Source organism: Brienomyrus brachyistius, chromosome 11 (assembly GCF_023856365.1).
Source record: "Brienomyrus brachyistius isolate T26 chromosome 11, BBRACH_0.4, whole genome shotgun sequence".
NCBI lineage: Eukaryota > Metazoa > Chordata > Actinopteri > Osteoglossiformes > Mormyridae > Brienomyrus > Brienomyrus brachyistius.
In genome coordinates, this window is record NC_064543.1 from 14,299,327 (window position 1) to 14,322,921 (window position 23,595).

At 40.9% G+C, this 23,595-nt stretch overlaps 2 protein-coding genes across 9 annotated transcripts; both read left to right on the forward strand.

Annotated features, from left to right (window-relative positions):
* The first annotated feature begins 1,180 nt into the window (after positions 1–1,180).
* tssc4 (tumor suppressing subtransferable candidate 4) lies at positions 1,181–4,644 on the forward strand. 7 transcript variants are annotated; one of them, XM_049030225.1, is made up of 4 exons: positions 1,181–1,310; positions 1,650–1,793; positions 2,946–3,018; positions 3,298–4,644. In XM_049030225.1, exon 4 carries the CDS (start codon positions 3,367–3,369, stop codon positions 4,297–4,299), a length of 933 nt encoding a protein of 310 aa, XP_048886182.1. In that variant the 5' UTR covers positions 1,181–1,310; positions 1,650–1,793; positions 2,946–3,018; positions 3,298–3,366; the 3' UTR covers positions 4,300–4,644. The 7 variants fall into 7 exon arrangements, with proteins under 7 accessions (XP_048886182.1, XP_048886183.1, XP_048886185.1 ...); XM_049030226.1 differs by having other exon boundaries at positions 1,650–1,776; XM_049030228.1 differs by having other exon boundaries at positions 1,302–1,383.
* Positions 4,645–5,854: 1,210 nt separating this feature from the next.
* Positions 5,855–20,577, forward strand: LOC125704078 (anoctamin-9-like). 2 transcript variants are annotated; one of them, XM_048969386.1, is made up of 24 exons: positions 5,855–6,068; positions 8,155–8,247; positions 8,441–8,563; positions 8,718–8,857; positions 9,287–9,336; positions 9,449–9,507; positions 10,032–10,111; positions 10,197–10,331; positions 10,773–10,866; positions 11,055–11,115; positions 11,204–11,286; positions 11,554–11,658; positions 12,545–12,709; positions 12,816–12,852; positions 14,478–14,589; positions 14,712–14,769; positions 15,409–15,506; positions 16,001–16,188; positions 16,523–16,675; positions 17,540–17,687; positions 17,850–17,972; positions 19,041–19,134; positions 19,519–19,631; positions 19,898–20,577. In XM_048969386.1, the coding sequence occupies exons 1-24, from the start codon at positions 6,051–6,053 to the stop codon at positions 19,935–19,937; spliced, it is 2,370 nt and encodes a 789-aa protein (XP_048825343.1). In that variant the 5' UTR covers positions 5,855–6,050; the 3' UTR covers positions 19,938–20,577. The 2 variants fall into 2 exon arrangements, with proteins under 2 accessions (XP_048825343.1, XP_048825344.1); XM_048969387.1 differs by having other exon boundaries at positions 8,182–8,247.
* Positions 20,578–23,595: the final 3,018 nt, after the last annotated feature.

The window sequence follows — 23,595 nt, forward strand, 5'->3', positions numbered from 1 at the left end:
TAAGACAAAATAATTCCAGGTATTGTTTATTGTGATCTGTAATGATGCGAAAAGCATCGAAATCAGCTGGAAAGCAGCTCATCTATGTTTTCAGTTTCTCAACTAGAAATCACTCCTGAAAATTCACCATCGATTAACCAATTGAAAATTTTATTGGGATAAACATACACAGCTAAAAGTTCTTTAAAGCATCTTAGGAAAGCAATCTTTGTGGTTACAAGCAAAAATTATCTGTCTTTCACCTTGCTTTACACACGATCTCAGCTGCCATTTTACCAAATTTACCTTGTTCATGAAGGTGCCTGATGAGACTTGGTAAACTCTTGTACCTCAGCTTACTATATTGCGGCCCTTTAATTCTAAAAGGCATTTCTTCTGTGAGATATTTATTTCCACATGCCAATGAAAATTCTGTAGACGATAATGAATTGTCGTTGGTGTTGTAATTTTATTTAAAGGAACTGATGTACGAATCAGTAATTTAGATTGGGACTAACAAGCCCATAAGCAGAGTGAAATGTTTATAGACAATTGTATATATGGGCCACAAATCTCAGGGAAGTTCTCAATCTGTCTTACCATGTCCACAGAACACTGAAACTGACTACTGGCTACTAAATTAATATGTCAATGCAATTTTGCTCCCTGGATTTGGATTTTCAGACTTTGGAGTGCACATCTTGTTCCTTAATCGTTATTAATCTTTTTAAAGAACATATGCAATATTTGTCACATTGTATCCAATGTTGCTTAATAAATCCATTTTTATTGATGCAACAAAAAACGAACGTGGTTTTCCAAGGGAATAAAACAATAATAAATATTGATAAGGTGAGCGACACCACAGCTGCTGTTAGAATTTTGCGACACCAAAAATCGTGGCAGGAAGTGGCTTTTGCTAATGACATTATTCCTGTTAGATCAGTATTTTTGCTGTTTTGTGGAATTTAACATTCTTTTTGCTGTACGCTGATGATCGCCCTAGTTACATTAAATTATATACATTAAAGTACAGTTCGGTGTCAATCATCGCCTACTTCGATACTTACGCTAATGATACAGTGCATTGTATGTACAATAAACCACTCCGTGTGGGTGTTTTCATTTCAATATTTTTAACCATTGAGTTAATATGACAAAATATTACGGATATTTTATGTGGTCGAATGCAGTGCAGCAAAAAAAATATAGGCCTATTTATGTGAGAACCAAGACGCATTTATACCACGTTAAGCAAGCGTGTTATAGCTAGTTTGAAATACATTACCCATGATGCATCATGCACGGTTACCACATCAGCGGGAAAGAAGGTAAGATGGAAGACGCGGAAGAGTTCGCGAGCATACTTTTACGACGTTTGCTGTGGCGTACTTACAATTAGATGTAATATTCAGTTGGTGTTTGTGCGTAATAATTATCCTTATGCGTCAGACTATTGATAATTATTTATGTTGATTATGTCGCGAATAGAGGAGCCCGTTAGTCCTCGGTATCATACATTGGCCTGCTCATTAAATGTGTAACGTATGTTGCATTCCTGTTAAGGAAACTGGCCGTTTTGTTATAGATACAAACTATGTTTTGCAATGAGTGCTGCTGATAAAGATTGCTATAACAACTCAGTACTCTTAATTTGTATGTGTCCCCAGGTAGCGGTTGATACAGTTGATCAGAGGGCGTTCACAACACGATGGAAGAGGCTGAAGCACAGATCTACTCTCATAGATCTGCCATTCTTACTGAGCTGTGCGGTATCCTCACCAGCTCCCAGAACCTGTGAGTCTTCATTTCCAGTAAGATTGTCTCCTTACACACCCACATCACGCTGTCTGCAGTTCCCAGAACTCGTTTAAAATGACTCGGATAGGGAGTGTCATATGTATGGATACATGTATAATATGCATGTTTTCAGACACATTTGTAAGCGCCCTTTTATGTATGCCGTAAAATGCATGCAAAATAGTTTATCATCAGTGTGCAGTTCTTGTAAAATTTTAACGCTTTCATCCCTGATGTAGGCTGGGGATATATAGTATTCAACAGAATGATGAGTAAGTGGTATAACAGATGGTATTTAAACTGGACATATCTAAATTCTTGCTACATGTTGAATTCTAACTAGAGATGCACCGATCGACCAGCCAGGGACTGGAATCGGCTGATTTTCAGCATGCTTGGCCCAGACTGGAGACTGGCCAGTCAGGCTAATGTATTTCCTACACTGAACAAGTCTGATTTACGCATTCACCACACGTCATACGGACAGAGGTGCAGGCAGCAGTGTCACCACCGGGTGCATACTCGCATTCAGCGCTAACATGTTAGTGTGGAGACTGCAATTTGTAATACATGTAAAGCCAAATTAAACCATGGGGGACTAGCCACGAAAATGTGATGAAACATCGGATGTAAACTTTAAACTGATTATGAAACCTATATTAGCTAGCTAGCTTTGTAATTTTTTATGTTTATTCCTTTTCAAGGTTTTCTTGCTATGATAGAATAAAAATGTTTTAGTGAAACTTTAACCCCCTGCACAAAAAAGTGTACAGTATGAAAGTATGAAAAAGCCAGATCTTAATCTAGCTTACTAGAATTGCAATTGGTGCATCTCTAATTTTATCTTCTGCCATGATACCCGAAGCAATGGCTGTATCTTCACAGCCAGCCTGATTTGAGTAGTGATTTATTTTAGGATGTCACCTCATTTTTAAACCTGTAAACAAAGGGAAATATGATGTCTGAAAGTTCCTTAAATGTGACCCATCACCACGAAATGAGTCTTATGGGTGTATTTCTACCAGTGCGACTTAAGACTCATTTCGCGGTGATGGGTCACAAATTAACAAATCGTTGAGCTGTGCTGCTGAATGAAATTGTTGCCTGAATAGAAATCTTTGCTTTGGCACAGTAATGCATACCTTTTTTTATTTATTCCTCACCAGTGTAAAGGAGCTGCAGACATTGGTAATCCTCACCGATCCAGAGACTGGGAAATTAGTCCAGTCCCAGACTAATGTGAGTAGCGGGCTTTCCCCGGACATGCTGTGAGGGAATTCCATTTAGGAACTTTTGGTGCATTAGATGTAAGAGTTGTCTTGTTTGGAAATGGAGTTTTAATGTTGACAACTGTTTGCAATGGCTTCTTTCATACTGGAGTTTATCATCTTATCGCTTGGTTTACTTTGAATGTTTGTAAATTGATTTACCAATTTTATGTGCATTGTTTGTAATAGTGTTAATATGCAATCTAATTAGTGAAACAATATTTATTCTCCCTGACTCATGCTCTGTTAGGCTGTGAATTCGTTGGACGTGTGGAAGTCCCTGTCTTCAGCTGCTACAACAGACACTGACCCATAGACCATGTGTGACCGTGAAGATCATGAAGATGACGCTCCCGCTAAACTTTCCATCAGAGATTCCATTGCTGAACCTTCTGATTCGGTCTCCCTGAGCGACTCTGATCCTGAAGACCCAACCATCCCCTTTGATGCTGAAGTTGAAGATCTGTCTTCTGGTGAAGATTCTTCAGATGGGGACAATCCCAAAGAGCATACAGATTCCAACCTCCGGGAGCCACTCTTCCAACTGAAGGGTGCCGGTGTTGGTTTCTCAGCCCGTAGCCACAGCATCTTTGACTGCCTAGAGAGTGCTGCTAAGATAGCCGCCCCAGGCTTGGGGGAGGACAACATCATCGATGGACCCTTTGTACGGCCTATACTCCCACCCCCAAAGAAGGATGGAGAGAAAGGTGGCCTGTCATCCAACAAGCAAGCCCCAGTGCTTCCATCGTCCAGGGGCGTGCCTGACTATGTGGCCCATCCAGAACGCTGGACCAAGTACAGCCTGGAGGATGTGCCTGAGACGAGCAACAGCAGGAACAGCCAAGTAGCACAGGAGTACATCCAGAGTCTTCGGAAGCAGAGGCAGGGGCCCCTGGGAGGCGATGCCCAGAAACCCTTTTCTCTAGCATTCAACCAGGACCACTCCAGTAGTTCTGAAGGCAAAATAGTATTTTCTCGGCCCAGTCAGATGAGTGAGAGACAGCCGGGGCGCAAATGTGGAGAGGAGATGAAGAAGGCAGTGGGCCTGGGCCATCTGGAAGACTTGCCGACAGAGGAAGAGTGTGTCCATCCAGGCACTGTGGAAGGGAAGAGGAAGAGGAAGAGGGAGTCTGAGAATGCTGAAAGAGATCCTGAACAGCAGCAACCACTTGCTGTGGGTTTTAACATCAGTCGAAAGGTCAATCGGAAGAATTTTCGCAGAATATCTGAAAAGGATGATGATGACCACTGAACATTGCATGCTAACTGTCAATTATTGTTAATGAAGTTGTTAAATTCCTGCCCTTTGTAAAATTTCATAGTCTCTCACGTAAATAGGCCGAGTAGACCATGGAGTCCTCTATATTGTCCTGTAAAGTCTGTCATTGGTCCTCTTTATTATGTAATGCAATATGTTTTGGTGTGTTAGACTTCATTTATAGTGTTAGACATTTTACTTATTAGTAATAAAAATTTAATATCAGATACTGAGTGTTGGGATAGGATTTTTTTTCGAGGTATTTGTTACCTCTCAGCTTACATTGAGTGTGTATTTTAAAAATGACCATTGTTCTTCAATAAACAAAGTACCATTCAAGCCTTTGTTTTATATACACACAAAACCATTTTCTATCTTTTTCAAAGTTGGCACAACTTGCAATCTATACACAATTGGTCAACATGATGAAATAAATGAATGATTGATGATTATTTGCAAATACTGAAATCGCCTCTTCAGATGTTTCCAAGCCAGGTGGGTCGCCCTGGCCTGTCCTGACTGGCCTGGGTCCATGTTCTGTGAGGTGGTGCCCTTGGGAGCCAACTAAGTGGCATCCTTATGAGATTCTGGAACTACATCAGCTGGCTCCTCTGAATTCGAATAAGCAGTGGATTTGTTTTGAGATCCCTCCAGTTCTCCAAATATTTCACTTTATTTTGAGTGAGCCCAGCAACCCTATTAAGAAGCTTGTTTCTGCTGATTGTACTAATGACCCTGTTTTGATTATTACCCACAACTGATGATCAGATGAGGATAAGGACATAGATTAACAGACCATGAGCTTCATATGACGACTTAGCTTATGCTTAACTATGGACAAATTTGTTAATTCATTCATTAACCTTTATTTAACCAGGCAAAGCATTAAGAACAGTTGCTTGTTTACGATGACACCCCGGCAATGTTCAAAATAACTACCTTTTAATCTTATACATAGCTGGACTAAATTTACTGCTGTCTGAAGCGCAGAGCCTCAGAACAGGTGGCTGCCTGCACTTGTATGTCAAAGAATTTGAAATAGTAATGTGAAATTCCTGGAACAATTTTGCTTAGGTATAGTGTGAAGGCCATTTACATGTCAGTGTATATTATAACGGAGCGGTAGGCGCTCATTATTCTCACTGGGACCCTGTCACAGGTGCAAACAAATGGGGAGTGCTAACTTTCATGAACTATAACTAAGGTGGCCTGACGGTTAGCCCTGCTTTTTCTCGGGTTACCAAATCCAGGGTGGTTAAAAGACGGATGGATGGTCTTTTGGTGCCCCCTGGTGACCAGTGAGCTGTTTCTGCATGCCACGAGTACGATATTAAAGCCCATTGTTGAAATTTCTTATTAAGTTAAATAATGGATAATAATTTTTGCTTAATATCTTTATTTAAAATGCGCGATATAAATATAAAAAATAAGATATTATGTGTAGTTATCCTGGTGAGTCTTATGAGAATCTAATTTCTGCCATCTATGTCATACTTTGGACCCCAACGTACCTTGACAGTAAACAACAGGTAAGGTTAGTTTCGCGTACCTGCACAATGCCGTCAGCAAACAGTGCGTGGACTCCTTTGGTTAAACACGGAAGTTGAGTTTACGATTCATATTGGACTAGAAACATTTCTTCAAGTTGTTAATACTCGTACATCCGAATGAACAAAACAAACTGATTTGTGAGTTTTAACTACAAGCTGGAATTAAATCCTGGTCTGTCTGATTCCAGGTTCAACATGAGATCAAAAAGCAAGGTAAGATAAACCGACGGTTAAATACGATCACAGTGTTTGTGATTGAATGTACCTTAAAGACATCGGAAGGACTGTTTTACTGTATCGTAATATTAGATGTCGATTATAACGATGACAATGGAGCAAGGAACGGAATTAACTTTATCGTGTAGTTTTTGTTCATAGTGATGAAAATTATTTGGGCAGCTAGAGGTAATTTGGCTATATGTTTTGATAACTGTATTGGATAATATGAATTAGGCTACTCCACAGTAGCCTAAAGGATCGCCTTATTGAAGGAAACCCTTTGAGCCGCAATATTTCTCATCGTTGAAAGTTTTATTTTCTTAAGTGTATCCTATAACAACAGGTGTTGCCAACTGATTTGTAAAATGTCGATGTTAATGGGTTGATTGGCTCTTAATAAGCATGACATGAGACTTACAATCATAAAAAACACTGACAATCTGAAATAATTCAAAGACGAAATCAGCACTATTTAGGCTACTTATAGTAAGCATCGAAATCCTTTAAAAGATTTCAAAACGTAAATCCGAGAAATGTGTAATTAATGTACTACAGAAATGCGTAGTAAATTATGACTACTTATGGCCAATTATTTGAAAATATCCCAAAAATAGAATGAGATCCTTTGCTTGATGTGTCTATAAGAAATTATGAAAGTTTTCCTTTATACTTTAAGTTTGAAAAGTTTTTCAGTTTTCATTTTCAGATGTTTTTTTTCCTTTTACTGCCTTCTTTGTATAATTTCTGGCATGTAACTCGTTATACGGATGAAATATAAAAATCTTGAACCTGATTTTTTCATTTAAATAACTACATGAATAAAAAGGGTAAAATAATTGATTTTGGTTAAAAGTGAATCACCAAATGTAACTAAAATGAGAGATAATACGGGGGTACTTTTAATGCAAAACACGATTCCATTTACATCAATGCTATAATGGACTTCTCACATAAGGCCCCTGTGCGAGTACTTGTGACATCAATCTTAGCATTCCTGTGCTCGGATGGAGGCCCAAATGCATTATTTCTAGAGGTAGTCACCGAAATATCTTCTGTTATTAATGTTTTGGATTTCAATTAGTCCTATTTCTAAATTTCGTAAGTTTCATGTTGCTTCACTTTTAGTGAGCTAGTGAGTGGAACAAGGCAGTGAAATCGGGTTATTTAGCATGAGATAGGAGATGATATCAGATCAGATAATGTAAATTTTAGGAATGTTTTCTGATCCCCTAGCACGGAATTCCGTATTACATACTTAAGGAAATACAACTTTGCTTTCAGTTTGTTATATGTAAATACCACTCATATGGAAAGTCTTAAAAGGGACGACCGAACCTCCACACACATTTTATGGAGTTCGATTACCGACGATCACACATTTTACGGGGGGGGGGCTCCTTCCTCCTTTCTTGCTTGAAAACTCTCTGCGCGGCCCTGTTGAGTAGATAAACCGGTGGGTGAACTTGCTTTCAGTTTCGACATGTTTGTATACTACAGATCACTAATGAAATGCTGGGGCAGAGGAAACAAGTTCCATGCAAAAATTTGCATGGACCAAATGCTGCATTAACATTCACCTGTCAAGCATACCGAGTCTATATTCCTATATTCCTTCCTAAACGCTAAACCCCTCTCAGTGTATTCTGAAAGCAATGAAGACTTAGGTACACTGAGAAAATATATACAGTTTGTTGCTCCCGAAATTATAGTACAGTGTTCTGTGAAGATTATGTGGTTTCAGATGGCATCTACTAAGATAATTAATAGAGTTCCATGCTTTTGTGTTATTCTAGTGTAACATAAAAAATGAGATGCTACTCATAGACTGGCTTAAAATGAATGATGCTTCCAGGATAGGCTGAATTTGTATTGTGATCATTTTGGGGCAGTGTATTTAGGATGCAACAAAGCAATCAATTCCTAGTAGGTGAACCAGAAGGTTTTGCTCAATAAAACTCCCTGCAGGTATTTTTTGCTTCTCGTGGTTTCATCTGGGCTGGGTTTCATGAGAGGATGCCGTGACTATTGTTGCTTCTGAGAGCAGAAGCAGCGTGAGTAACCGTTCGTGTCCATGACACAGAGCCATCTACTCCTCTCTGATCTCCAGGCTGACGTGGAGCTGCAGAACGTCAGTAATTGTAACCAAGATCAGGCACCGTTACTGCCAGGTTCGGTAAGGTGACTCCCTCAGTCAGGGTTGATGTGCATCACAGGAAACAGCAATTCATCCCTTAGTAAATTCTGGATATCTGCATTGATTTGTTTACAGTTTTTGATGCATGTTCATATTAGTTTAGTATTTGCATCAAATTTCATGAAAAAACATGAAGAAAATGCAATTAATCACCATTATATGCTTTTAACAGTGTGCTCCTTGGCCATGTGATTATGTTTTGGTTGCGAAAAAAATCAGCGACCAGGAATCTGAAGCTTTTAAAAAACAGGAAGCTTTTAGAACCGTACTGCAGGCGAAGAACTTTGATGTAAAAGTAAGTAACAAGTCTTTGCTGTTAATTGATCGGATAAATTTATATATTTATATAATATAAATATGTAATATTTATTTATATATAAATTAATATTTATTTGTATTTGTAAAGAATCTGTATTGTTAAACCTACGACCCCTACTATTGTATGTCAGGAGTTTGTGCATGAAGAGAAGCGTTTTTTTGGGATTCGAGCCCCAGATGACATTTTTGAGAAGTACATATATCTGCTGAAAGTATCCGATGCCTGCAATGGAAGTGGGGAGCAGCAGGGGGCAGTCTCTGTGTCCACCAGGTGAGGTCACCACAACATTTGAAATGATGCAATGCTGTCTAAGCTGCAGTGTGGACTGGTATGTGTTTTACTGTGCTTTCTGGAGTTTTAGTTTTTGTTGTTTTGTTGGTGGGGGGGGGGTCAAAGATTGCCTGTTTGAATTCCGCACTTGGCAGAGCAGCTACACCTCTTTGTTGGACCCATAAAGCCCTGAAAAAGGCTCCTAAGGTGTTGGGTGAATGACCACGTGCTCAGACCCCAGGCCTCATTCTGACATGTATGTGTGTCTCAGAGAAAAACAAGATGGGATGCATGTTCAAGAAAACCATATAATTTACTGTCCGTATAGCACATTTAGCCAAATTTATCAGACTATCTAAAATCTTCAAGCACATTTATTGTAATCTGATTGATTGAGTTATGTTATAAAACAAAAGCACTCTGTTTCAGGATAAGGATTGTACATTTTATCCTGGAACACACTTACATTGACACAGGAGGTAAGTGTCATATGTACTGTATGCTTATGTGAGATTCGCTAAAGGGGCGTTTAAAAGCAAAACTGTTATAGCCCTTGTTTATTATCTGATCAGATTAATTCCACACCCACAGAGAACCTGACTGATCTCATGGACCAGGATGTGTTTGAGACCAAATTCTGTCTACATGATGTAAGGACACTGTGAAGTACTTTTGAGGAATGGATATGCAGTGAAAAACAGCATCTTATGAACACCCTGACACAAGCCTAACTGTAATTGTGTCCATTGGAGAAATACCAGTGGTGTAACTGGTTGTGTCCCAGTAAATCACCTTACCTATGATCTCATCAGCAAGTAACAGTCTGATGGGAAATAGACAGTAGTACTAATTTATTATTTTGTATTTCCGTCTAACAAGCACCACTGTTGATGCTTTTGGTTTGAAAGGTTTGAAGATAATTGCAATGAAGTTGATTAGGAGTCCAGTTTTTGGAAAGATGTAAACAATTATATACTTGTCAGCATTAGCTATGTACATTTAATCTTGGCCCCCACTGAGTTTTATTAAACCAGTTCCGGAGGACACATTTAAAACATTCCACTGGATAAGGATGAATTACGTCTACTGTTCTGAAAGATTATCCATGCTTATTAATTTGCAATGCCCATAGTGTGCCTTAATTGACATAATTTTGTTGTCTTGTGGTCTGCAGAAAGAGGAGACGAAGGAATTGAAAAAGAGGTGGGCTAATTGGTTGGCCTTCTTCAGATTGCAGCCCATGAATATTATCAGGTAAGAGCTAGGGGGGATCCTCCATACCTTTCAACACTTTGAGATCTATGGTTCAGTTAACCTCTGCCATATGTGTGTCCACCAGGAATTACTTTGGGGAAAAGATTGCCCTCTACTACCTATGGCTGGGCTGGTATACCTGGCTACTATTTCCTGCAGCTGTCCTGGGGGTGATCGTATTCCTCTATGGCTTGGCATTTTTCAACAGCAATCCCCTTATGTGAGTTTTCCCATCTCTGTCTTCCAATAGTTGGTATACTGGAAGCGTTTCATGTGCAATTCTGTGTCTCCACTTAGAACGTATGTTCCTACATAGGAAGCAATGTAAAAGGTGTGTGTGTGTGTGAGAGAGAGAGAGAGAGAGAGAGAGAGAGAGGGAACTGGGGAGAATGAGGGCAAGTCATGTGATAACCATCCCTTATTAGTAAGTAAGGAACAGTTCTACATAATACTCAACACACAGGGCCAGTATGTGGCTCAGTGGACTAAGCCGCTGTGTGTGTGATCAGAAGGTCACCAGTTAAACCCCAGCTTCGGCACGTCTGTGGGCCCTTGAGCAAGGCCCTTAAGCTCCAGCTCGCTGGGCTTTGCCACGGGTGGCAGTGAGATTAATTAGTGAGATTAATGAGGAAGATATTCACCCCCTCTGTATGTCTCACAGTACAGAAGTGTGTCAAGCTGATATCATCATGTGCCCGCTGTGTGACGAGAAGTGCAATGTGTGGCAGCTTTCGGATACCTGCTCCTATGCTAAGGTACACCCTATGAGCGCTTCTCCCTTAACCCTAACCCTAACCTGGCTAATATTGGTCATTGACCAGGTCTAAGCCACCGCAGAGGAGCTAAATGGAAGGAATGGGGATATGGAGCAGAGTCATAGATGATCTGAGTTGAATATGAAAAGATATATAAAGGTGCTACTCCGTTATCCCTCTCTCTGCAGGTCACCCATCTCTTTGACAATGAGGGGACGGTGGCTTTTGCCATGTTTATGGCCTTGTGGGGTGCGTACTCCTGCAGGCTCTGCTCTGCATCCTAACAGTAGGTGTTGGTCTCAATGGGTGCTTACACATGTGCCTGTTTCTTCCATAGCCACCGTGTTTCTGGCGTTGTGGAAGAGGCGTCGAGCCATCTATGTATCCCAGTGGAAAGTGTTTGAATGGTGTGAGGATGAGGTACAGTGGAGGGAGGGTTTGGAGGGCCGAGGGTTTTCCACAAGAGCACTATGCAGGATGTAGAGTCGGGATATTTTGTTTAGAGATCAGAGCCGGTATCTATTTTAGACATTTTGCGATCTGGTTTCCAATTAAGTCACTAGTTCTTCACTTGATCACTTGATCCTTGTTAAATCTGATGAGCCAATGCATAAATGTTTTAGCTCTTCCAGAAGTGTGATGTGTCTAAGATAACTTGTGAAGCCTGATTCTATACATGTCTCTCAGGAGGAGCTGATCCTGGAGGTGGTGAATGACCCAAACTGTTCACCCAAGAAGTACCAACATTCATTTCTACACAACACTCTAGTCATGATCCTAGTCACACTAATGGTAAGATTCAAAATGAAAGTGCGACACATACACAAGTTGGATCATTTCAGAGATTACACTCTGTGCACAGTGTACAATAACGAGACATTTGACATGCCTGTGAAATTTTCCTTTCTTCATTTAACATACTTCACTACTGTCATTTAGAACCTTCACTGCGTTTGGATATTCTTCAAATTGTAGCTTTTAATCCATCCTTATAGAACATAGCATAGCATGGACACGGAATTATGCTCCTTGTGGTCACTTATGTGAACCTATTGCAAGGCTGGGGTTCCAACACGAGTTATCATGCTTCTTCCATATTCTCAACTGCAGCCCAAAGACAAGGCTGCGTGGGGTGTCTGATTGTTCGTGGAGTATCTGTGCATACTTGTGTATCTGCCTTCTGCTCCATGCCACCTGAGAGAGGTTCCAGGCCCCCTTCCAAGTTGGTTGGATTGATGAATATGATATGATGGAATCTGATACTGTAAATGGTTAGGCTACTCAATGATTCTATTTACACTAGTTTTTCATATATTATGTAGTGCTTTACACAAATGTACTTTATTATAAAATAAAGGATAAATGGAATAATTTAAATCTAGAGAACTCCTTAGTGGAGTTTGTCACTTTTGTTCCCTGCAAAGTTGAACAACTTCCACTAGGGGTCAGCAGTGAATCTGAAAGCGAGTTCCCTCTCTCTCGTATTGCTGTCTGTTCCACCAAAAGCCAAACCGAGCAGGTGGAACAATGTTTTTTCAATGTAAGCATATTTAGCAAAGTGTTATCCAGTGAGAAGTTCTAGCAGTGTAGGTCAGGGCCATGTGAGTGGTTTGCAGGTGGCCAGTCCTGGTGCTCGACTTGGTTAACTGAGCATTTCTCACGGTGTGTTCTGGTCCAGCTGATACTGATCATCGGCTTGGCCCAAGCTCTAGTGGTCTTTCGGGTTGTGGCCACCGGACTGCTGTCAGAGAGTTCTTGGACACTCCTGAAGGACAATGCAAGCATTGTTGCTGTCATATTGGGTGCCGTGCTGCACTACTTCACCATCACCATAATGACTCGGGTAGGGCACCATCCCAAATAACCAATCCCAAAAAAGAGACCTTTTAAGCATTGCGGAGTGTAAGCCTAATGTCAAATATTAAACATCTCATTCTGTTATCCCACAGGTCAACGAGAAAATGGCCTGCAAGCTATGTGATATAGGTGCGTAAATGACCACAAGGTCTATCCGGTCATTCAGATTTTGATTGTATTTTATGGCTGGTTGACGATACACAGTCAATAGTCATCAGTGCTGTTCAAATCACAGTTCTCAAGGTCTATGCACTGCTGATTTCACATCCTTTCTTTACCCGTGAGCCAGGTGTGATCAGAATCAGTAATTATTAAACTAACCGACTGAGAGAATTGAAAACAGGACCTGGATTTGGAATCGAGGTCCAGATTTTAAGAGCTCTGTCCTGAATTTTTTACATTTGTGAATTTGAGTTAATACCAATGTCTGGTGAAAATTTCATGTGAATAGTCTCATTGCAAAAAAATGTTGACGCGTTCAGTACTTATTTCATCATCACTCATCACTGTTATTTTACCACAGTGGAAAATACATGAGACATAGATAAATCTTAAATTTTTTGGGCAATTTCTTTAAAGCATTCACATGGTCACCATTATTTCGCTGGATATAATTCTGGCTTTTTAGTACCGCTGATCTCATCTCTGCTGCGTATCTCACTGTTGTGATGCTGACCCCCAGCTGCACTGGCCACTCATGCAGATGATAAACACAAATTTCCTGTCAAAGGCATTTCTTTTATTTCTTTACATGTCATAAAGAAACACCTTCGTTTTATGAACTGCACAGACATGCACTGGATACCAGGGACAGATTATGGGTTGTGTGGGCCCCTGGGCAAAACGTTCGCGAGGGCCCCCCCCCCCACCACCACCACCACCACCACCACAACCACCACAATTCAAGGGCCCTTGGCAGCCAAACGCCCTCCCTATAGGGTCAGGGGCCCTTGTAGGCAGAGGATCAAAGAATGTAGGCCCTCTAAAATAGACAAACGAAAATACATTGTTGATAAGCGTTGCAAATTGTTTTGGGCTAGTGGCCCCATGGGCCCCCTGCACCCCAAGGGCCCCTGGGCAGCGGCCCCGCTGGCCCGGTCCGTAATCCGTCCCTGCTGGATACGTGCACTGCAGTTTGAATGGTGGATAGCTTGGGAAAGTTATATATTTACGTAAAGTTTGTTTTGTTACCTAAAAGTATTTTCATGCAATCTTACGCTGTTTAAATAGGTCTTTATATTTTGAAGTGCATTTTGACATCAGTCAGCTGTAAATCTCCTATTTGTTTTTATCTCGGAAATCCTATCGCTGGTTTCAGGGAGGGATGAGGTACTGCATGTTGTTTCTTTAGTTGATGGATGATAATGTTAGTCAAATCTTCATAACCCTCTTTGTTCACCATGTCATGCCATGAAATCAAATCAGGTCATTATATATTTTATTTTAAATTCGCTCAGTATAGGACAATTTTTAAAAGTATTTTAGCTATTTGTTATGGTAATGTGGGCATTCGATTTCTCCATTATCTTTTGTATAAAGAAAACAAAAAATAGTTTAAATCTTGGCTGGGGGAAATTCTAGCTACAGTGCTATTTGATTCATTGTTTCTCATCAGTTATATTGAATGTGTGTCAAACTCAGCTAAGTTAGGATGTGGTTCAGCTTTTGCTGGACCTGGAATGTGATGGTTTCTGTTACTGGTCTGCTGCCATATGAGGTCATTTCCTGTTGACTGTTGTCTGTCTGCTAAGCAGAGAAGACCCGCACGGTCGTTTCCACGGAGAGGAGCTTCACAGTCAAGATGTTCACCTTCCAGTTCTTCACTCACTTCTCCTCTCTGTTCTATGTGGCCTTCTTTTTGGGGAGGTACAGTTGTGTTTCATTCTTTCTGACTGGGCAGTATGGGTCCAAGCACTATACCTGATTTTCACATCAGTTTTAAGCTGGTACACAGACAAATTATACTTATCTTTTTATACCCTGTTTAGGATTAATGGGTATCCAGGGAGCTATCACCGGATCGCAGGAAAGTGGAGACTTGAAGAGGTGCACTCATTTACGTAGTTGGACATTTACGTCTTTTCAGTAGGTTCTAAGGAAGACTTAGACTTGAAAGGAATGTAACCAATAATATGAAACTTACTGGTCAAAACTTATAGTTCCCTGACTGCCATGGTTCAGCATGATAATGTTAAACATAATGAGCCAATAATGCTAAAAAACTGAAATGGAAGAATACTGCAAAAAAGGCAAGTAATTAATTTTTTTGCCAAAGACTTGCTTTTATGATGCCTGCTATGATTGCAGGGTATATGTAGAAAGTTTGTCCCATTTTATGAATTTTAACATCAGTCACCACTGACATGTGAAAGGGTGTGGTCTTCTCACACTACAGTCTAATATGCTATTATTATGACCATGTCCATTGTATGTTATAAAATACCTCTGAAATACCTAATAAGTCTAGACTCGTCACTCTTCATTTTATAATTTTACATAAGGGAAGTGATCAGAGAAAATATTTTTATTAGAAGAAAAAGAAAATTTGAATTTCAGTAACTGCAAGTAAATTATTACCAAATAAGTTCTGTCAATTAATGTAAACTTTTGTTGTGTGATGAAATCTACTTTCTCTGTATACAAAGCTTTTGTACCCATAAATTTAGCGGAATTTCTTTTCTTTAGTGCCACCCCAGTGGTTGCCTCACTGACCTCTTCATTCAAATGGCCATTATCATGCTGCTCAAGCAGACTATCAACAACATCTTTGAACTCTGTGGGCCGTAAGTCTACATTATATTTATTCCGACCTTCAAGACCACCTCTCTACCATAGCTCACAGAAACACAGTCTTGAAGGATGTCACAGAACTTACCATGTCATTAGCTAGTGCAGTGTTTCCTAATCCGGTCCTCATGGATCCACAGTCGGTCCACATTTTTGCTCCCTAGGGCGCTGGGAGGGAGCAAAAACATGGACTGTCTGTGGGTCCCTGAGGACCGGGTTGGGAAACACTGCTCTAGTGGATGCTTTACCTACAGACACAACCCCTCTACTCATGGCTCATTTGATAACTCATTTTACTGATTGCTTTTAGGGGAATCTGACCATCTTTAAATGGTCAAACAAAAATATTTAGACACCAGAACAACTTGTATGTGATGACATTATACTCAGTCCAAAACTATTGCATTTTGCTGACCAAGGTTATTCCAGTCCATAGTCCTGTCCCTGGAGGACAAACCTCCCCATTTATGCCTCTTCCCTGTCCCTGCAGTTGGTTCTCCAGTTATTGCAAGGAGAAAGAAACCAAAAAACTGACTATCTCTTGTATCCGGAATCAGTCAAGTGGAAAACAAGATAAATCAGAGATTTGCAAACACTGCACGCTCAATCACTGGCTCCACAACTACAACCTCAGCAGCATCAATGTTTATAGTCTCTTCAACGAGTTTCTTGAGATGGGTAAGCTTCAGTCCAGCCCTTGCTAATTTGAGCTTGGAAACTTGCAGAGAAATTATTTTTGTGGCAACCAATATTTTGTTTGATGAGAGCTGTAATCATAGCATTTAGCAATAGATTTAGTACAAAGAGTTGTTTATTGCACTTCCCTAATGTAATTTATAAAGATTCATGAAACATCCATTTTATAAATTTCATCTTGCATGATCTGAGCACAATGGCCCTAAGGATCAAAGCAAAATACATGCTGTCTTATTTCTTGCATTCAGTATTTCCTAACTGACAATTGTGAAGACTGTTGTCTCCTGATATGGTCATGGTCCTTTGCTCTTTGTAGTGATCCAGTTCAGCTTCACCACCATCTTCGTGGCCGCCTTCCCCCTGGCCCCCCTGCTGGCGTTACTCAACAACATCATCGAGATCCGCCTGGACGCCTACAAGATGGTCAACCTGGAGCGACGACTGGTACCCAATAAGACCAACAACATTGGTCAGTCTGGCACAGGAAGCCAAGTCGCTACTGTAAGGGATGGATGGATGGATGGATGGATGGATGGATGGATGGACATGGCTGACCCCCAGTACCCAACATCCAGTCTCATAATGGGACAATGTTAAATGTGTTTAGCTACTTGATGCTGCTGAGTGCAAGTGTGGGCACTTCAAGGCACCTTCACATATAATACATGTATTACATACATACAGTACCAGTCAGAAGTTGACACAACAAACCCACTACAATGGAAAGTGATAGTGCCGCATCACATGACCTAGCCAATGGACATAAGCACAGTAGAGATGGTTTGGGAAGAGTTTGACCAGAGAGTGAAGGAAAAGTGGCCAACAGCAATGTGGGACCTTCTTCACAACAGCTGGAAAAGCATCCTAGAAGACCTCCACATGAAACTGCTGTAAAGCAGAGAGTAGAGTCAGCCAGTCCCTAGAGCAATTGTAAAAATGGTAAATGGATCGCATTTATATAGCGCATTTTCTACTCCTTCGAGCACTCAAAACACTTTACAATATTTGCCTTACATTCACCCATTCACACACCGATGGTGGAGGCTGCCACGCAAGGCGCCAACCTGCTCACCGGGAGCAATTGGGGCTTAGGGCCCAATCAATCTGCTCACCCAGGGATTTAAACCAACAACCTTCTGAGTCCCAACCCACAGAGTTGCCTTACCCCACCCTTATGAAATTAATTTTTGGCCAGTACATAATCCATATATGTTATTTCATAGTTTTGATGTCTTTATTTTTAAATGTAGAGAATAGTACAAATAAACTTTTGACTGTGCATACCTTCCTACACTCAGCAGTTAAAAGTCATACTTTTTACATGTCTGCTAAGGTGTGTGGAGCAACATCCTGCAAGCGATTGGCATAATGGCCGTCATCGCCAACGGGCTGGTCATTGGCATCACATCAGACTTCATCCCTCGCCTGGTTTACCGCTACCACTACGGACCGTGTGCTACTGGGGAAAATACAGATGTGCAGTGAGTCTTTACCCAAACCCCACCAAAAAACATCTCATAGACACTACCTACACATGGCTTGTGTCCCGCACTCCTGAAGGGTGCCTTTTAGCTTAAATATCTTGAGACTTGACTGATCCTAACCGTATATGCTGTATTTTCATTGTTGCGCTTCACTCCAAGTTGCATGGTGGGCTACATCAACAACAGCTTGTCGGTCGCGTACATGAGTGACGAGCGTATCCACCAAGACTTCCAACTCAAGCAGATGGTCACCCCGAATGGCCTCAACGTCACCCACTGCAGGTCAGCAGAATAAGTCCCACTGGGTCTAAACATCTGCACCCATCCAATTTCCATAGCCATTTATCCAGTACATAATTGCAGTAAGTCTGGAGCCCTTTCCAGGCAGTACAGGGTACTCTGAACAGGATTCAGAGCATAAACCCACATGCAGTCATAAACTATGAGCAATTAAGAGATGCCAGTTTGCAGGACTGTCTTGGACAGTGAGAAGTATCCTGCACAAACAAGGGTAGAATATTGACTCCACAAACACAGAAGGGGGTAGGTCCTGAACTGACAAGCCACGACGCGTGTGAGATTACAGTACCATGTCACCCCCAGACACACAACAGAAAACTGTGTGAACAGAAGTCATTAATTTAATACAATTGCACAGATACACTGCTTAGCTAGCACACTTTAACGTGTGATGCATTTGTTTATAGCTCAGCAAAGTTTATTCACATTGGCACTTTATAAATAATATATGTACAAGTAACATTAGAACTTGCAGAAACTCAGCTGTAATGTGATTCTTACCCAGGTGGTAGGACTTGGCTCTACATGGGCATTATGCTGGCTCACACACACCTAGCAGGTATCCAAAACTAAAACGAGGTGCGGCACCAGACGTTACAGTTCTAAGTGTAGCAAGCTAGCACATTATATCGATGAGACCAGAGCTTAATTTGTAAATCACAATGTGCTGGAATGTGACGGCATATGAGAGCGGAAGGGTAACGCGGTAACTGCAGGTCCTGGAATGTGTACAAAACATGGTGCTGAAAACATGCTATGTATTTTTAAGAATAAATCCAAACTAATAAAGGTCATGAAGTTGAGTGAAAATTGGTCCGTAAATTGAAATACAAACTTTTTTTTTTCTAACCAGAGAGCTGCCAGATCTCTGCAGACAGGCGCCAAAATGTAGACAGTCAAAAACAGAGGTCTCGCAACTTGTTCTAGCAGGATCTAGCACAAATTAAGCACTAGATGAGACCATGCTGTAGGTAGAGATGAGGATATGGATGAAAGCACTTTTGTGTGATTTGTGGTCAACCAAAATGTGAAGGGCTTTTATGTTCCTAGGTATAAAGACTACAGAAATGACCTGGACTATGGGCTGACCTCACAGTTCTGGCTTATTCTGGCAGTCCGGTTCGCCTTCGTCATTCTGTTTGAGGTACAACTATGTGCAAACACTCCGCAGGTTACTCTAAATGAAAGTGGTTTGATGGGATCCATGTTGTAAAGGTCGTAAAGGGCTCTGGTTGCATAAAGATCATTGCAAAGTTGCAAAACAAATCAAATATGCAAGTAAATTTGTATATAAAACCAATGCGCCTTTCATTAACCAATCATGTTATTGCAGATGGCTTTTCAAAAAAACTAAATCATTATTTATATAATAGAAGTCTTGCTAAAGAAGCTTCCTTTTTATGAGAACAACTAAAATATGCATCAGGAAGTCAGCCATCTTGACACTTTTTCCCCACAGGTATTTTAGGAAGTTGTAAGAAGTGCCCTTAATTGGCTTATTCTGCTGCCCTCTGTCATTTTTCCGCAGCACATCGTACTTATCTGCAAGGGTGTCACTGGTTGGTTTTTCCCAGACTGCCCCTTACCTGTGAAGAACCATAGACTTGAGGACAAACTGGAGAGGCTCAAAGCAGAGTTTAGGTAGGTGTGTGCATGCATTGAATTTACATCAAACATTGCATAGTGTGTGAAGACCAAACCAGTTTGGAAATGCTAGTCGTTCTGAAGATGCAGACAGGTACACAAGGTCAGGGGTCAGTTCAAACAGAGACAGGAAGCCATCATGAGTACCTCTAAAGACACGAGACCTATTTTGTTGGAGCTACAGTTGAAACCTGCAGCAACAAGTCAAACAGGCACCCGTGTGCTTAACTCAAGTTCACAAGGTTCATATGTTGCTCTTTCAGGGCGGAGAATGAGAAATACCTCAGGTCGACTAATGTCTGATGAACAAGACTGTGGGAGAAGCAGCAGCTTGTGTGAGGAACAGATTTATGAATGATGAAAGTTTTTATATTTTCTTCATGTGACTCATGACACAGGGGCTTTTGAAAGTCAGACCCCTGATCCTGGTGACTCTGTTGACTGGCCAGGTTGTCTCCTGGTCACTGCTGTTCAGTCAGGTTCATATGTCCCTTCTCTTTAGTTTACTGTCCTGCAGTGCAATGTGCCCTTTGCCTAGGTTGCAAGGCAACTGTACGGAGAAGATGGAGGAGAGAACTTCTGCCCTGACTCCATCATATGACTGCACTTGTCTCAGTTTACTCTGATGCTCGGAGAAACTCAAACACTACAATGCTCCTAGCGCACAAAACACTAGGATGAATGATTATTTCATTCTAGAATTTTAATGGATCATTAAAAAAATTCTATAAATAGCTTTGCTGCCATCTCCTAGAAGGTGTATTGTTGCCAAAACTGCTGAGTAACGAATGAACATCCCCCTTGGACTCTCCAGATCCTCTATAAGTACATATGTTATATTTTGAGACATCTTGTAAAGTAAGAGCTGTAATTGTATATCCTGGTTATTTTCATATTACTGTATTTTCATGTGAAAAATAAAATCGGTGTGTCTATAATAAAATCTGTGCACTAATTTAATATCTCCATCCAACATGTTATATGTCCTGTTCCCCGCTTTTGCCTTACAGATCATGTATAGCAATTTAGTTAATCACTAATACTGGTTAGATCATGGCCAGATGAACAATAGATGCACCCTGATTTAGAAGAGCTGGTCTCTCTGATTGCAGGCATTTCTAAAACAGTGACTGTAAAACAGACATCTCGCCTCTCCTGGAAGTTCCGGGAGTTACCGCAACACGACAGCAGCTCACCGACACCCACGAATGTTGTGCAATGTTCCGGAAATCTGTCACCCTGGTATTTAGCAGCAGTAAAATTAGCCAGCCACAACCCTGCCCCACCCGCTTGGCAAATTTTAAAATCCTCCGTCAATAAAAGGAGATGTACAGCAGCCTGAATAAGGTGAATTAAAAAAAAAGATGTACAAAAGTAGTAATTTCTCATAAAATGACCAGTCTGGCTGCCCCCCCCCTCTGAAAAGGACCATCCCCATTTTCACTAACACAACACAACACAAATTTGATTTTAATTAACATTTTAGTAGTACAAGCATGACTGTACAAGAATCAGCCATAATTGTTTTTTTTTTTGTGCAATTAATAGAAAGAAGTTTTAGATGGTCTTTATTTTCATTTCAGATTACCCCCTCCCCATGTCCTACCATGCCCTCTCCCCCCCAAAAAAATCTGAAGCCTCCTTTACATTCATTAAGTTACAAAGTTAAACTGAATTGCAGTCACCTGACCTTGCTTTCTTTCCTGTATTCATTTAGCATACACATCTATTTCACGTGCTGTAACAGTGAGGCGGATAATACAGCTCTAACATAAGTCTCGTGAAACACGTGAAAGTGGCTAAGCTTCTGATGAGTGACTAATAGCAGGTTCAAGATAATTAAGGGAAGAGGAGGTACACAAAGACCCATGAAACCAGAGTAGAACAGCTATTCAAATAATCACCAGGAGAATCAAGTCAGAACAGTACAGAACTGATGAGCAGTACCAAGAAAATAAATCTCATATTGAGAACCTAGAGCTTAAACATTTTAGACAACAGAACCTCAAGTGAATATTACTGAAATTCACTAATTACGCAAATCGGACATAGTCCTGTAATTTAAATGTGGTGAAGAGGGTTTATTCAAGGTAGGACAACAACCAGTCATTACATGTTTAAGAATGTCTGGTTTTGAAAGTGACACAAACTATGCAAAGACAAGCTCCCGCATGCTACAGCTGTTATGTTCACCCAGGAGTAAAGGGTGGGGCTTTGCTTGTTTAAACATGGAGAGTCCCACCCAAGGGGGGGACCGGCACAATGTGTTAAAACATCTCCGTAGCTGGAGGAGAAGAATTTACCATGATTTAGACAACACCCACAGCCAGTGTGCTTCATTCACACAGAGTGGGTTTCCCAGAGCTCTGTGTCAGGGCTCTCCAGGGACTGCTTTGTAACAACTAATTAAATGTTTATTTGCATTGATTTTTTTCCCCAGTGATTTCAGTTTCCTTTCTTTGGTCATTTTGTAGAACAGAGCAAAGGGGACCTTTTGATGACCAAGAAGTGGATTATTGCAGAGACATAATGACAGAAATACAAGATAGAAAAAGAAAAAGGAGCCTGCATGTGCTCTCCGGAGTAACCATTTACACTTAGGACAATGCTGAAGGGCTCTCGTGTTTTGGTTATGGAGAATAGTATGCGAGTGCCTACTTTGCTAATGTCATATGACTCAGCTATCAAATGGAAGCCAAGAAAAACAATTGACAGCAGAGTTCCTGGACTGGTTTTCTCTGACTGACACCTGACAGTCCAAAGTTCAATAATCATTAATAGTGTATGGAGCAGTAGTGAAGAACTTGTATCTCTGATACTCCCACCTCAAGCTATAAAGGTGTGCTTGGTGTCTGACAGCGAGGTCATGTCAAGTACTTCGGAATTTATCTCCATTAAGGATATTAATGGAGAAACAAATGGGCACTCACTACAGGAAACGTGAACAAGGGCTGCACGAGAGACAAAATTACATTAAATTTCACATAACAATGATATAACATGATATTGCAGGTAGTTTCACATCCAGTACTCATCCGGAGTAAACTGACTGCTATGCTGATCTCAATGTTTCTATGCCAGTCTATGTACACTGGACCAACTAGGACCCTATTATTCAGATCACGGCCCTCAGCACTGCTGGTTTTCCAGCCTTCCTTTACCTGTGAGCCAGGCGTGAATTCTCTGGCCAATTAGAATCAGTAATTATTAACCTAACTACCTGGGAGTACTGAAAACAAGGACGGGATTTGGAATCGAGGTCCAGATTTGAAAAGCCCTGTACTAGGACATCAGCCTGCATCCAGAAATAATCTCTCCTTTGCAGTTGTAGCCATATCCTGATTGGCTTCCTGCCCATGTGGATGACGAACATAGGTATCGATTACATGACAGTGGCTTGTGTGCTGATAATTCGCTTATTCTCAGTGATATACGATATAAAGAAAGCTCTTACTATCAAGTTACGATCACTCCTACCTTCCTTTTCTTCTACAGTGGTACTGTTGCAATGCTCTTTTCATAAAGCTATTTTTATATCGCATGAGGTAGTTTTAATTGTCACAGTCATATACATGTCCAGTGCATAACAAAGTAGAAGAGAACACTGAGAAATGTCTTGTATCCCATTGTTTATGCTCTACATGTTTTACCAAGAGATCTCACTCATTTTAAACTACGCAGAGGGCAGACTGCTGGAACAAAATGCATGACCTGGAAATTAATTCAGAACTACAACTGATCTTAGTAGCCCAGAGCCACTTTATTGTGTGCGCTGTGGAGAAAGTGAAAGGATCATCAGTTTTCTTGATCAAGTGAAGCATTGCCTAGGGCCCCTGAACTGGTGGAGCTGGCCCTTCCCGTGAAACTAACCCAAAAGAGCAGGCCTCTTGTTCAAAGTGGACATACATATAGATTCAGATTAGGGGGACAACGGATAGCGAGCACATAAAGAAACATACGT